Below are 17,051 nucleotides of genomic sequence, written 5' to 3' on the forward strand. Positions count from 1 at the left end.
AAAAAAAGATATTCAATTATTTTTTTTGAATTTGTTGTACTTTACGACTTTTTTAAGTCACTTTTACAAGATTCAATAGGTTTTCTTATAAATTGCAAGTCTTTTCTAAGTTAATAACAAATGGAGTAATATGACACGTATCCCGTAAAAGCAAAACGTTCATCTAACGACCAAGACAGAAGGTGAATCTTGAACGCTTGTACATTTGTCGTAAACGAGAAAAATACTAGAAAATTCTGGAATGTTTAAATTAAGCAGACATCTCAACAAGGTTACTGATCTATGAAGAGGGGTCCTCAGTCGCCCGAGTGATTTAATTAGTTTAACTACTGTATCACTAACTGTTTAACACTGAGATTGTGAGTTCGTGTCACAAACGCGACTGATGCGTTCGACTACAATCTTAAATGTAAAAAAAAACCTGAAGGCTGATAATTCTCTCCAAAATCCTCCTAGTATAAAAACTGGCCTAAAATAATAGCTAATACTGCTGAAAGTGGCGTTATACACCAAATATTATCAAATTTGCATTTATTTGGATTTCTTTTAGGATTGTATTTCAATCCTTTATTGGTTAATTTAAAATACATATATCAGTAAGCAATTAATGTGGTTTTTAAATTTGATAGATGCGTTTTTTGCTTCTTTGATAAATATTCATACTTCTATGTTTTTGTTCTAATTGAGATTGTAACACAGTGGTGACTACTGTACCCCAATTTTGACAATTTTACCAGTAATGTCTGTTTTGTTAATGCATCGTTGTAAATATAATGGAATTTGATGCGACTGTCATACAAATGAGAGGTTAAGCGCTTAAAAATCAGGTTTAATCTACCACTTTATACGTTTGAAAATGCCTGTACTAAGTCAGGAATATATCAGTTGTTGTCCATTCGTTTCATGTGTTTTATCATTTAATTTTGCCATTTGATTGGAGACTTTCCGTTTTGAATTTTCCTCGGGGTTCAGTATTTTTGTGATTTTACTCTTGTCTTTGAATGTCAGTCAATTGAATCAATTTTCACACACTCAGGTCTTTATCGGATGATCAAAGAGCTACGTCACCATCAAGTTGGCTACCAACGTCACCTATATTTCCAGATCATAGTTCAGCATAACATTTAATCTTGTATTATCTTTTTCTTGTCTCTATACGATAAACCGAAGATTTAAATGAAATATAAATCCTTTCATTTATATGGTAACACTTATCCCATTTATTTTATTTGCTTTAAATTGTATTGTTTCATGAATTCTAATTACTTCTCGTCAAGTTAGAAAAGTTACATGTAATATGGGCATTTCATGGGTATTTATCAAGACATAAACGCAGAGAAGGTGATAGTTACCCATCCATGACAATACATTCATGCAGTTGTTGAATCCAAACTGAATTTACTTTTATAAATTGTTTTTTAGATGGAGAGGTGTCTCATTGGCACTCACACCACATCTTCCTATATCTATGAAATATCGTCTAGCACTGAATATTTATATACAATCTAAACTCATGGTTCTGTACAATTTTCATATACATTGACAATTTCTAAAAAAAAAAATGTTTCCATGCGATTCCTCAAGTAAATATACAGTCACATGTTTTCTGCCCTTTGGTCGGGTTGTTGTCTCTTTTACACTTTCCCAACATTCCGAAATATTTTGCCAAATACAGCTGCGGTAAATTATGCCAGGGGAGAAAGATAAAAGAGATAAAAAGAATATATTATGATCGGAATAAATGGTATAAATCCAAAGAATACAGGATAAATGTGAAAATATAAAAATAAAATAAATCAAAATTATGTTCGCTCTCAAGATTTTTTCACCGACGTCATGGTCATGATTTCAATTAACATGGACATTTTAAAAAGTTTTTATGATCTCATCAAATTAATCTGAACAAGTAAAACATTTAGCAATAATTTATAATCCTCAATATTGAATGATTGAAAAGTCAATGAAACTATTGCTGTCAAAATAAGACAATAAAAAATAACAATAAGTTTTGAACGTAAATCCGTCATGAAGACAAGAAAATTGACTTAATTAATCCATTATGATGGATAGGTCAGACTAGTTGTCTTTCGTGTTATGTTGACATATTTTTGTTCGAAACTCCTCTTTATTTTACATTTTGAAAAGAAAACATGACGAACAGAAGAACACGGGAGTATTACAACCGCGTATTGAACATAAAAACACGTTATTTTTAAGAAATGTTGATCCAGTAAAAGATAATGAAAACGCTAATCCCCAAAAAATCGGAACGTTTTGCTCTTAGATTTTCCTTCAAATCAATTCTAGTTTTAAATCAATCTATGATGGAGACAAAGGTTAACCTGCTTAATCAGCGTTTAGAGATGTATCCAGTTTAGTACATTATTGTTTTTGAAGTTAGCATGATCCCGAAAAAAAAAATGGCAAGGTACTTTCAACAAAATTATAAACCAAACCATTAATCATATTTCTCATTTATTTTGAAATGACAATGTGATATTGAAAGACAAGTGTATAATAATAAATAATAAATGTATAAATACGACCTATCACATAATTAGCAAGTATTGTTTACACTACAATAAATGTCAAAACATCAATAAGAGATACACATACACATGGAACTCCCTATTTGAGTCATAGTTAAGTGCAAAGTATAAAACTTTCACATGACTGTAACACTAAGGATCACGTTTAACAATTAATAAAAAATAAGTAATGTGTTTTTATGATTTTAAAACAAATCAAAAACTTAATTCCATTACATATGTTGCCCTACATTTCATATTGGATTAAACTACAATCAACACAGTTCATTTCAATACATTCTAAGAGAAAATACTTCAGCAAAGTCGGCTGTGTTGTTATAAGATGTGAGGGTTGAGATATTTAAAAACAAACTAGTTTAACCCCGTTTACCGACATGGGACCAAGTCAAGTTAAAATTGCAATATTGAACTTAAGTTTGCAAAATGAATTTTACTCTAATCAAGTTTCTTTAATAGCAAATCAACTAAAAGTGATTAAGGAAGTTGTTTCTCTTTTTTTTGACAATGCGTTATTTGTCGAATTTCAAATAATAAGACACCTATGTATTGTATGGCACTTCTGACTTTATATTATTGTTCTGTCGAATATACACCTCTACATATGAATAAAATATTGTAAACATAAACGAGACAGCAGTCCAACTCGTAAAATACACAAAACAAACATTAAGAGGTCACCAAAAGGTATTTAATGAATGACTGTAATATTTTTTCTGTCTATGAAGAAATAACATAAAACATTTGGTGCACACTGAATAACGCGCGTAGCGGGTAAATTAACAGTGTGCACCACATTTTTTATGTTATTTCGAATAGACAGAAAACATATTACAGTCATTTCTTATAATTTAATTCTAAATTCCCTTTTTAACCCTAGAAAACCATGAAAAAACGTTGATGACGTCACGGTCACATGACTAAATAATGTCTATGGGCTCATAACAAAATAACGTCAGCCAATCAGAAGACGCGTTACATCCAAAATTAATTTATTTAACGATAGACAACTTATATTGAAACCTCGAACACAAGCCGTCTAAAGCATCATAAGAAATATATACACATAAACAGCAAGTATTTTCATATTACGTTTCCTGCTTAAAAATATAGTCATTTGATTGGTATGTACCTCGTATTGATATTTTGACATCTTTTTGTTACGATACACAAACAAAACACTAAAAAATACATATATGGAAGCAAATAATTTAATCCTTCAGACGCATCTTTTCTAAATTTTCAATTTGTGTTTCTTCTGAAACGGCTGTGTAAGTTGTATTGTTCAGTTCATACCCACCGACAGTGCCTCGTCTTGATTGAGAAGATCGGGAAATTTCGGAGAACGAAGATCCACGAAACACTCTTGAGAAAAATTTCATAAGGTTCTTTCGGAATTTTCGACCAACGGCAGTGTAGATCAAAAAGTTCACAGACGAATTTGTAACGAAAAGAAAGTTACTCACAGCTAAATATTTAATCATCACAGTTGGATCAAATAAAGTATCAAATTGTGCTAACAAGCCAGGCGTCTGACAAAGCAGAAAAACAACAACAATTAATACAAGAACTAGGCTAAGGTTCGCTTCATTGTCTTCCTGTATATTCAAACCAGCACGACGTCTGCGCATACGCATAAGTTCATTAATTATCAACAGATTCAAGACAAGAAGTGAACACAGAGGTATCACATATATAAGAAAAGTATACAGATATAGTTGGTAAAAGTGATAAAAATTACTGCCACCAAATTCAGTTGTCATGAGAACAAAACACTCCCCACTTGACTGACCCTCCACACATGGAGTTTTTGTTTTAAAAGCTAAACAGCGTGGAATGTTATAAATAATCGAGACAATTGTTATGATGGCTAATGATATTTTCGTTTTCTTTTTTGAAATCCACTTTGATGCTTTGAACGGATGACAAATCGAAACATACCGTTCTACGGATGTTGCTACTGTTATCCACACGTTACATTGTTGAATCGACATGACTAGAAATGTACAAGGCATATAAATATTGGGATAAATGACGTTTTTAAAATACCTAAGTTCCGGATGATAGAACGCAAGTGTATATGGTGTCATTGCTACACACGCGACAATTATTATTCCAGTATCTGTCACTACAAGCCCTCTCATTAAAATTATTGTCGATGAATGCATCTCTCGACGCCACAGAACCACCATTGTTAAGGCATTACCCAAAATGCCTACCACTGCTAAGATTGGCAATAATATTCCATTGAACACATACTGAAGATATATGGCGTCCCAACAAACGGAAGTGTTACATGAATCTTGTAAATATTCACCGTTGTTATATGACAAATTCAATGCAAAGTTTATCTCATGGACTCCCATATTGAAAGTACCTTCACTTTGTCGATCATTTCATTTTCTCTCCTTATTCTTCATCTCTATATCCTGAAAAAGAACACATATCAGTCTTATAAGTTTAAAAACAACTCTTCACTTTAAAATGAAAATAACACTTTCTACATTTCCTGGATTTATCTTCTTCAAGAACACTGAAGTAAATAAAACTTGACAGCTTAAGTCGGATGAATACCGAATACGCAAAGAGCTATATGACCAAAAAATAGACCTTTATATGACATGTCATATATAAAATATAGCAAAACCAATGTATGATCAACTGAAGGAGCTGAAACTTAACTTGACAATTATGTATCACTGACTTTAAATTGTACTGTCGGTATCTTTGCATATACAATAATCTCAATGGATAACTAGATATAGAAATTCTGTGGTCTAGATGCAATAAATTGCTCCACAGATGTGATAAACATGTAAGATGCGCGTCAACATGACATCAGTCTAAGACACCAGCATCAAAATCATATCTATAGGTTAACCTATACTAGTAGTCTTAAAAATAGGCCTTTATAAGATGCCAAGCTATAAATGGCAACGACTAAGACAAGAAATGAGAAATATAACAGACAGTGCTAAAAATATTCCACAACTCCTTAAATGCCTAAGAGCATTAATCGATCTGACAAAAATCTTGACAGTAGTCATGACTTAAGTATTGAGGTTTTTTTCAACCTTTCATAACCTAATTCGTTATCTAATAGGTTACTTATAATATCCTATTGCATCTTATACAAGTATATAATAATATACAACACGTAATAGAGTTCAAATGTGTTTTATAACGTTGTACTACTTATAATGGTTTTACTTAAGGATTATGTACCCTTGTGTTGATTCAATGAAGAAAATCCACAGACTTTCCACTTTTACTCTCATATTTGGCAATTCGATGCTTGGTAGATGATATATGATTGTTGTATGTAGTGCAAGCAATGATTTCATTACAACAAATTTATCGATTAAGATATTGGTTAAAACAAATATAAATATGCACCAATTCAAGTACACCTTCTAGGGTGAACTCGACTTTAGTGAAAGAGCACGAGGTGTTATGGAATTTAAAGGGTGTTTAGGACTTTTTACAAACGAAAAAACCCTAGCACATCATAGTAAAACAAGTGAGTAATCTATGTTTAAAATTTGCAACAAAAATCTCTGAATTAAAGTCTACAAAAATCTTGGTTTTATTTTTACCAAACTCCCCTTTTCTATTAAATACAATAAAACAATAAATTGTAATGCTTTGCACTAAGTTTCCCCTTGAAATGTGTACAACATGGTCCATTTTTATTTTTTATTATCTCTGCTGTATTGATACTATTACAATTTGAAAATTTCGTCATTCACAGCCCACAGAAGGAGTCATAAACCTTAAAAATTTCCGAGTAGTATTTATTATGTTAATGCTGTCAAGTTTTAACTATGGATAACATGTTGGGATTTTTCTGCTTAACTTTATGACAAAACTTTTAACTTGGCAGGAAAAAAAAAATACCAAATGTTACCAACAAATGAGGTTGTATTTTTTTTTTTATCCCCAATGCTTTTCAACTCCGTACTTTGGCCTTTTGATGATTTAAGCGTCACTGGTGAGACAAAATGGCATACACATTGCTTAACCTGGTATCTATGATTATTATTAACAAAAAAATATACTCTATTCCATATAAACAGTTTGGTCTTGTTCTACAATACTATTACAATACATGTATTTTAATAGAATACTTATTATTTATGCCATTGACCACTAGATATATAATGAACCAGATACACGACAATATATCAAGTGTATGGAATAATAAGAGTTTTCTTTTTTCGTTTAAAGTTTTCATGCAGGTAATTCGGTTTATGTTCATACCGTATTTCTGTTTTTATTTTTGATGCTCTGTAACGTTTATGATATAAGCTTTATCATTTTGGAAACTGGTTCAGGTGTTTCCATGCTATTTTAAGCATCATTACAATTTAGCTTCCAAGGAACGCATAACCTTTCGACACAATTGGGGTCGCTCTTTTTGTGTTGATGTGATCGGCACATTTTGTGTTTGTTATACTTTTTTTTATCCATTTTCTAGATTTGAACATCAATAAACTTCTGTCGACTTTATTTAAAAAAAAAAACGTGTCGGTTTATATGTTTGCATAAAACAAATTTATGAGCTTATGATAATGGCAGTGGCATCGTTACAACATTTATAGGCATATAAATACTTGGTTTAGAATTAAAAGCTCGTCTTCGGAAATAGATGCCCGAAAACTTTCCACTGTAAAGTCAAATAAAGTGTATTTTACATACAATATGATGCTTTATTGAAAAGTCATTTTCCATTTCATCAGAATAAACGTCAAAGGATAGTGTTAATTTACTGTCTGACTGTTATGTAAACGATGCGCAAATGAAATGTTGCATAAAAATCAATGACTGTCTCGGGACGTTATCAGCAACCTATAACATAATAAATCCGATGATATTAATGCAATTTTCTCCACCTTTCATAACCTACTTCGTTTCCTAATCAGATTACTGATTCTATCCTATTGCATCGTATTTGAGTATATAGTATATACTTAACAGTCTACGAAACTAGCTAATTTCCATTAGGGTGAAAATTTGATAATGAATTGCATTCCGTGACAACAAACGTTCCCGAAACATGAAGGTACTTATTTTGTTTTTACAATCATGCTTTTATTTAACGATAGTCATCTCTCGGAATCTATTGACATGTCCAACTGTAATTGAAACCAAGATATTATTGGACCTTTTCATGGTTTATTTGACATTTCGTTTATATCTGTTTTACGCCTTGGTTACGAATTTACAGACACCATAAACATGTCTGCATTATTGTGATAACGGTTTATCAGCGGTAGAAGCTACATTTTCATGACTGAATTTGGTGTAATATTTTCAGATTTAGATAAACCTCTGTTGAGATTGCTTCATTAGTTATTATTATGCAAAATTAATGGAAAAATAGCAACAAAATTGTATGGTTTTACTATATCACATAGTATATGACAGTTAAACCTTAATATTCCAAACCATGTATAAACCAGAAGCCTGCATAACCTGGAGCTCTATATCAGATATAAACTAATTATTGTTAGTTATTCAACCTGTGGAAAGCATATACCTGCTTAATAAGAACAAATTTTCATTCGTAAATGAATTTGGTTAATATAGGCCGGTTTCATTGATTTGAAACTTTGAACAATTTGCCATTGTGTGTTTCCAAATTGGTCACACAGTTTGTCCTTAAGGAGAGAAATTTTAGTTTATACAAAGTTTTAAGTTTTTTATTTTCAATAACGGGTTCTTAAAAATCACATTTCCACGTCGTCAGTTATGATGTGAATTCCTTAAAATCAAGAAAAGTAAGGTAAATATGAAAGGCGGGAAAAATGCATGTTTGCATGGTAGATCTTAACGAACCTGAATAAATTGAAACAAACTGTCTTAAAACGAGACTATCATATACAAGTAAGAGGTTAAGCTAGCTTTAAGACTAGGCTGATTAACCATCACTTCAGAAGGAAATGCCTGTACCAAGACAGTTGATTTCAATTCATTTGATGTATTTGTGCTTTTTTATTTTGCCATTTGAATTTTCCTTGGCGCGCGGCATTTTTTGTTGTTTCACTTTTTAAATATTTATGCCAAGCTCGTGATCAATTTAGTTAACATCTAGGAAAATATTCCGAAAACCTCTGTTACATGGTGGTCCGTTTATTAAGTGAATGTGTATTTTCATTAACAAAAAAAGAGAAAGCAATCACTTCTAAAAACTTTGAACAGAAAAAGTTATTAAGTTAACATTGCCACAATTAATCTCTGAAGATTCAAGTCCAATATTAGCTTCATGTTCAATTCATAGGATTTGATTGAGAAAAAGCGCTGTCTAGATATTGGAAGATAATATCCAATTAAAACGTATACGATGTCACTTTTATCGACATATAGCTAATATAGCTGTTACAGATGTTAATTAAATATATCAAATCATGAATCCTATTTTGCTATCAAATATTCCAAACGCGCCTGGCTTAGGAAAGACTCAGTGCATTTCAAAATGTCATTTTGACATTAGCAATGATCTTCAACAAAATATTAGATCCACTTACACTACTGCTGCTAACAAGGAAGTTGTGGCTACATAGAAGTTCATGACTGCCAATGATACAACTCGTCAGGGAAGACTAAATGACACAGATATTCTGAATTGTCCTTTGACCACATGCTGAAGATGGTTTTGGTATAATATTGAACAATTTGCAGGTTTAAGAAAATTTTTTAATAAAAGGATACTTGTACATGAATCAATTTACATAATTATGAAAAAATGTATCTTTTAATTGCAACACTTACGTTTTTTCTTAGGAATGTCCTTCGACAATTATTTCTTCCTAAATTATGATAAAAATTTGACAAAATCAATCGTAATGTTGTTTTGAATTATGATAAAGCATCAATGTCAGACGAAATGTTTTCCAAAAGAGATTTGGAAGATACCGTAAGTAACAACGAACTGTCAATTCCATCGTATAAAACTAAAAACGACAAAAAAGACACAATAGTCTACAATAAATGTTATAGAAAACTAAACTAACAGGGCAACATGAACTCCTGTATAAATAAAGGCAACAGTAGTATACCGCTGTTCATAAACTGGATACTGCAAAATGATGGGCCCAATCTGGTAATGTAGCTGTTCAGAATAAATATATATATATTTCATACAAGTATGGACGATAAATTATTATTTCATGTCCGTTTCGAACCCTTTTTTTTAGACGACCCTTAGTGAGATACAATTAAAAAAAAAACCGCCACTTTAAAAAGATATGATTCTTTCGTCACTGAACTTATAGATAAACAATAAACAGTCTGTTTTACACCAATCATGTATTAATGTAAATAATTCTTATGATAAACATCTAAATAAACAGGAATTTAGATCATTTACATCCCATTTCAATACAATTACTACATAATTAGATAATAAATGGCACAAGTGCGGAGAAGATAAGGTTCTTCAGAAATTAAATTGATTTTAATCCCGCTGAGAAAACCGCTTAGCATAATAAGGTGGCAAACTGGACAATATGGTTATAGAGTAATCCTATTATGTTATTTTGACAGGGAATTGTATCAATATCTCAGTTTCAATCATATGAGCATTAGAAAACAATATGATTCCCACTGTGTCCAAATTACTTCACAACAGAAAGAAATCGATTCATCTCTCTCAGTAAGTACTTCATTGACGAGCATAAGTAAGAGCAAATCCGCTTAAAGTCATATTTTATTGTCTATTGTCGGTTAATGCTGTTAGAAAATTATTTTGAGAAAGTATTTAGTCATTCCGGAAATGTAAAAGTGATTTATCCAGCAGTTTTAAGGATAAACAATATCACAAATATTAAAACCATGAATTCCTAAAACGTTCACAAAAAGACCTCCGTATTTTGCCATAAGCTTTAACCAACAGAGTATTTTAGAAATACAAAATGTACTCTCTTCAAAAGAACCGTTTATAAAATGAACATTTCATTCCAATAAACCTATTGGTGTTAATCTGAACTGAAAATGCCGTCGTGTATGTCAACATGAAAACACATGACTACAACATGTACAAAACAACTACCTTTCGCTTAGAGAAAATAACTTTGATTTAAATCGTCGACAATATATCAAACTTAATATAAATGACCGAACGCGGGAAAATGATACAGCTAAAACAAGTTACTTTACGGTATATAAATGCCAACGACGTTTTTAAGCACTAGTTTCTAAACTCTCGTTTTCTTCAAGTACATTTATATTTTTTTGATAATTGTTTTAATTCGGCGACATCCGGTTGTTAATTGATATATAATGGCATTTTTACAAACAAACAAAAGAAAATATTACAACTAAAATCAATTTAAAAAAAAATTGGGTCAAACCTGTCTGATGTTGACAATCTGACTTCCTGGCTGATAATAAAACTATTTGGTAATTATCAATCATACTGATGGTTTGTTTACTATAAATATCAAATCTATAATTGTTGACAAGTATTGTTTAGTTTTTACTGTTATCAATGTGATCAACCATGGTACTGTTTAAGTTTTTCGTCTGATAATTTACTTTCGACGATGTTGGATCTTCCGTTCCAGACATCACAATCGTGTTGTAATTATATGGGGGTTTCTCTGTATGATTCATTTACAATTAGTCTATAGTTTGGAGAACTGTAAATTAAGGCAACAATAGTTTACAGATTTTCGTAAATGAATTTCGAAGACGCATTAAGGATAAGAAAAACGAAAATTGAGGCAACTGCATGAGCCCCAAAACGCTGAAACCGGTTGCAGTGATCTGTTATTCTTGTCTTGAAAAGTATACATCCGCCGTGCTAATGCAAAGCTCGCCGAACGGTTTGTGCGCTTTGATGCTTTGTTAAGATCATTATGAGATAGCAACCAATTAAAACGTATTTTATAGAATCGCAAACAGACTACCCTGTAAAATGGGAGCATGTTCCAAATGGCAGACAAAAAAACCCCGCCTGACCATAATATATTATGTTAGAAAAGGAGTTCAATTATTTATAGTATTATTGTGTGTATTAAAGAACTTGGAAAAGTAATTAGATTTCAAAGGTTGATCATTTTTGTTCATAGAAAATCTTTTTTTTAGATTAGACACTTGCGTATGTTTGTGCAGAAGTAAGGTATTTGAACCTGAATTAATTACCACATGATTTATATACTAATATTCCAGTGTAAGATTTGGAAAACCAGTTTAAAAGGGAGTTATATAGGAGGACTGCCATTGTTTTTATTTATTGTTACGTAATTCTAAATGTCAAGTTACGTCTTGTTGAATTGCATAAAGTATATATCAGATTGGTCGTTTTTTTTGTGTGACGAGGCCAAAATACAATCTTCACTTGGAAAAAATCGGAATATCACTATTGCAAGTCAATAAATTAAATTCTTCCGAGCAAATCGTATTATAAAATACAGAATTATAGCCCCTTAGTTGTGCAAAGTTAACCACAAAGTTGGTCCAATGTTTCGATAATTTAGAAATTTTGCTGCTTTGCTGCTGCCGAAGATTATTTTTTTTATGTCCAACAATTAAATTTAAATTTTGACACATTTTGAATCGTGGGTTTCTATGTATGTATGTACAGGTAAATGCCTCCGACATCCGAAGAACCCTCGAAAGCTGCGAGGGTACAGTGGCATCCATGTACACTCCATATCGGGATTAATGGAGATGTGTCACTAACGTATATTTATACGACAATTATTTTTACAAGGACAATCAATCCCCACCCAACACAAAAGAAGTGCTAGGACACAGGGAAGTCTGTTATTATGGTGGAGGAAACCGAAGTACTCGGAGAGAACCACCGGGCCACTCGGTGGAAACAGACAAACCAGAGAGATATCAGAAGATTGATCTCCAGGTCAAAGTAGGGGACAACTTGACCAACCGAGACCCCCAAACTACCCATTCTAGTTTTAACTCTGGTCTGGTTACAAGAGATTTGTGTGAGAGGGTGAAAATTACCCTTCTGGTGTACTGATATTTTTAGCACCCCGAGTGAAAATCGAACTCGGGACCTTCAGCACTGTAGCCATCGGTCTTAACCACTAGTCTACGAACTCATACTAACAGGGTTTCCCAAATCAAATCTATAAGGTCCGAAAATGCAGAAAAATTAAAATCACAATAATACTGAACTCCGAGGATAATTCAATAAGGAAATTCCCTAATCAAACTGCAAAAACAAAACGCAAAACAAAACAAACATATCAAACAAATGGACAACAAAAGTATCTTAAAAACTCTAACAAAATCCTTTTTTTTATTTTACGAAGAAGTTGAAATGTAAGCCCATATTATCCAAAGTGAATCTCGAACGTATTTAACTCCAAATTTTGTTTCAACAAGGTATTAAATCATAACGGAACCTAATTTTTAAAAGTCTTTGTCATTTCTAAATACTATGGTTCGTTCAAAATCTCTAGCCATATATAATAATATTTGGAGTCTGAATCATATCGTATGTAGTTAATATACTTGTCGTTCTCTTTTCTACGCACAATAATAGTAGATGTCACTTCAGTTTCTCAAGTGACTCTCACATGTAGTGGTGTTTGAAAATATCAACATGGATCATAATGAAAGTGCTTAACTGAAAAGTCAAGTTACAAATAAAAAACCACAATGACATTGTTACAGAAAAAGTGAAAAAGAGAATGGTACAATTGTTCAAATATAGGCAACCGTAGTTTACCGGTATTTAATAAATATAGGTCAAGTTACATGCAACAAACAAAAAAGGAAGAAATCGTTTAAACTTCAAAGGGAGTATGTTTGGGTATATGGGCATAACATTTGAATTTAGATATGTATATAATAATTTAAAATAAAGTTGAAATATTAGTTATATTTCCTTTCCGATTAATACAATATGTTCTTCATTAAATGCTGTAAATCTAATCGGTTACTTTGCTTTTGTAAGGGAACGAGAATTATTGTAATGTGTAGTTTCACTGCATTTGACTATATGCATGGTATTGCATTAAAAAGTAAAGTCACAAAAAAACTGACTCCGAGGAAAATTAAAAACAGAAGGCCATGATCAATGACAAAATCAACTCAAACACATCAAACAAATGGATAAATAACTACAATTGAGAAATAAAGGCAACAGAAGTATACCGCTATTCGAAAAGCATGCTGTTAGTACATTATTTTTGTTTTCAACTCTTGTCATGCATTTAGTAAATAACGACTCAAACCAAGGATCTATGAAAATACCGTCAGTCCCATGTTTCCTACTTACATCTCTCTATTTTTGAATATAATTTTACCCGCTTTTAGCGTTTATGTAATTTTTGGGGATAAGATATGTCAGAGATCTGTTTTGTTGGGAAGAATTGACATAAAAATATTTTATTCTTAACTTAAATAATCCAATTGGATTTAGATGATGAGAGACTGAATTCGTCAAATGACGACATATGGGGTCCATACCACGAATTTGTTGATCCGTTCTCTGTCTTAGTGTTTCAAAGAACTTCTAACATGTTACAGATTCATATCTACCCTGTTTTGTATATATCACGTGTCAATTATTGGCATTCGTCATTATTAGTCATTATTACTGGTTTTGTAATCGAACTGACCCAGATACTTACTACTGGATACAACTTATGGATCGCATGTCGGGTGATACATGTTCCCTCTGCCAAAGATCTTACAAATCAAATGTAGCAATCTGTCATTATTATCAACCTTGTATCAGTCCATTTCGCGTATTTCACTTCTTATTATTGTTTTTTTTACGTGCATGATAGGACTTGTACAATTTAGACTTTTATTAGCGAAATATCTTTATATTCTATGTGGTTTTACTCAATTTGATATCGAAAGATATTTCTTAAATCATTTGTCTTTTATCATCCCTTAAGAGACATTACTTGTCAAAATGGGCGTCTGGCGAAGTAAAGTATGTATAGTTAATGTTTTTATAAATCTTATACTTTTACTTTTGTTCCATAAATCTCTATGTTACTATTTCGACGCACCTGGTCTCGCTCCGTTTAGAAATAAATTCGATTGCCTCAGGTTTTATCTATTGGATTGTGCATTCAAAATAGATTTACGAGTATCGAACATCGCCAACTCACAGTGTCGTCTTATTCTAAACCAATATTGTTAAATACATGTTATGTTGAAGCATAATAGTAACATTAAAGACATGAAATGAAAATACAGTTACGGAATAATGTTTGTAATTAATTACGCAATTCAATAATAAACATACTATATATTGTTAAAACACCTTATAAGAAATCTTCAAGAAGCTTCAGCGTTACTTTCTAATAAGATTGAAAATATTACCAGACGTCCTGAGAAACAAACATTATAATAATCAAAGTACTTACTTTTTAGTATTCATGTTTCTATTTTAGTGTCCTTGGTGTCGAGTAAGCATTCAGTAAAGCACGTAATCTGTAAAAGATATGAAACGATATTGTTATAAATGCCTATACAAAAGTCAATTGACAACGATATTATATTGATAGTAAAACATATATGATAAATATCATAAATATGCATTTCACCCTTATCAATGAAAATATAAAATTGTTTACCTTGATAAGCTTAATTTCCTGTTCACGCATTAATTAGTTGGATCCACCTATAAGTTTATGTTTTGAAACAAAAAAAAAGGGTTAAAGGTTATTGAGATAACATTAAAAGACAGCTAATTAACCATTTGCGTGATTAGATGAAAAGATATACATCAATATTTAAAAAATGGCAGATTGCATTGACCTTGGTATATTGTTTATACTGTCGTGGCGTTGAGGTAAATGACGAGAAGATAAAATCTGACAGGTTAGAATAATAATAATAATAATAATAATAATAATAATAATAATAATAATAATAATAATAATAATAATAATAATAATAATAATATGCAAAAAATGTATATGTATGCCATTTCAAATTGTTTGAAAATTTGAATATTTCAACACCTTTGAAACAAATTTATTGATGTTATATCTTTTCTCTGTGAAACATGATCTCTCAAATCTTTAAATTTGAGCAATACATGCATGACTTGTATGGATAATGATGAGTCTCTTATATGTAACCATATCATACGAATGTCTCTCCATACACTTACCATTACGTTTGTATTTCCTTTAAGTATATCAGATATATATTAATGTAAGTTTCCATTTTAAATATGAATCGCGTAAGTTTACATATCGTAATCACTTTATCTCAATAAAGTTTTGAATTTCCTTCATAAGTTTTTCTTTTAAAATCTTTAATTGAAAAAATCTTGCTTTTACATCCAATGAAAGGAGAAAATATTCACTCTTTCATCATTATAGTATTTCGTTCTACTTCCGGAAATCAATACAGAACCGACAGTAAAGTTTTTGTTTTGATTTTATGTATATCAATGCTTGACTATAAATGGTAAAAAAACATCCCATTTCCATCCAATACTATTAACACAATGAAGAAATTGAAATCCACTTGATAACCAATCGATTCCTTAGAGATTTTTACTCCGATTTGGTATCTTTGATATTAAAGAAGCTTATAGTTCCAATAAACTATTTTGACCATTTATTAGTCAGAACGATGACGTCTATGTCGTACTATACCAATGAAATATTGCCCCTGGTTTAATTCAGATGATATAGAATTCGTCCGTTGACTTCCTGGTAATTGCCCACATATTGCCTATACGTCAGTTTGAGTAACTGAACTGGAATAGTATTAAAGAACAAATATGCTTCTCCGTGTCCTTTTAAAACACATATATAGGTATATGTTATATGCTGAGACAATACTTTACATCCTTATCCTTCCTGTACGTTAAAATTTACTTAATTTAATGAGTAAAATATACACAAGAGGAGAAACAAAGGAAGAACTACATGTACTACAAGTTCATTCAGCGTACAAGTGAAATTTCATTATTAGATGCTTGATTAAGTGTTTATCACTTCACTTATGTCGGTTGTTCGTCTGTAAAATACACTTGGAAATTTCCTTTATCACTCCTTAAGTTATTAAACTGTTCCACTTAATTCGTGAAAGCTTGAATTTTTTAATGTTTTTTTTTCCCATGAAATGTTTTTTCGGGGTTGCTAAAATGTGTTAAAATGTTTGGTTTATTTCCTCATTTAATTCGATTCAATTTCAATTCAAAACTACATTTATAGTAAATATTCAGTACATTTTATCAAGAAGTAAGTGAAATTTTGGTTGAGTTTCTTTTTATCATTCGCATGATTTTGTATTTCGACACAACGCCGGGTCTTGTTCGTATTTTGACGTTGTACACATTGTATTATACTAAGTTGCATCTGTGTGAGTCACCACATGGATCTGAATTAAGCGACACTATCTATAAATAAACAAAACTGGGGTATATCGAAGCTGCTACAAACAAGCAAAAACAAAATCGGATCTCACTGCTCGAGTCAAAAGCTCGCGCTATTCAAATCATACAGAATATAATATAATATATTGTTGATAGTTCGAATTCTATAGTGTATTCCT

General features: G+C 31.3%; 1 protein-coding gene across 11 annotated transcripts in view; it reads right to left on the reverse strand.

The window, feature by feature from the left end:
- Positions 1-2,462: 2,462 nt before the first annotated feature.
- The window catches only part of LOC143044761 (FMRFamide receptor-like), a 79,933-nt gene continuing 65,344 nt past the window's right edge, over positions 2,463-17,051 (reverse strand). For 7 of the 11 annotated variants that reach the window (XM_076216920.1, XM_076216912.1, XM_076216918.1 and 4 more), the window contains exons 2-3: positions 14,903-14,969; positions 2,463-4,975 (exon numbers count right to left, since the gene is read on the reverse strand). In XM_076216920.1, coding sequence (XP_076073035.1) covers positions 3,758-4,912 — 1,155 coding nt within the window. In that variant the 5' untranslated portion in view covers positions 4,913-4,975; positions 14,903-14,969 and the 3' untranslated portion in view covers positions 2,463-3,757. Of the gene's footprint in view, positions 4,976-9,317; positions 9,356-14,902; positions 14,970-15,654; positions 16,398-17,051 lie in introns of those variants that run through there. The other 4 variants (XM_076216921.1, XM_076216923.1, XM_076216922.1 and 1 more) reach the window with 2 other exon arrangements.

Source organism: Mytilus galloprovincialis, chromosome 9, assembly GCF_965363235.1.
Source record: "Mytilus galloprovincialis chromosome 9, xbMytGall1.hap1.1, whole genome shotgun sequence".
NCBI classification, from domain to species: domain Eukaryota; kingdom Metazoa; phylum Mollusca; class Bivalvia; order Mytilida; family Mytilidae; genus Mytilus; species Mytilus galloprovincialis.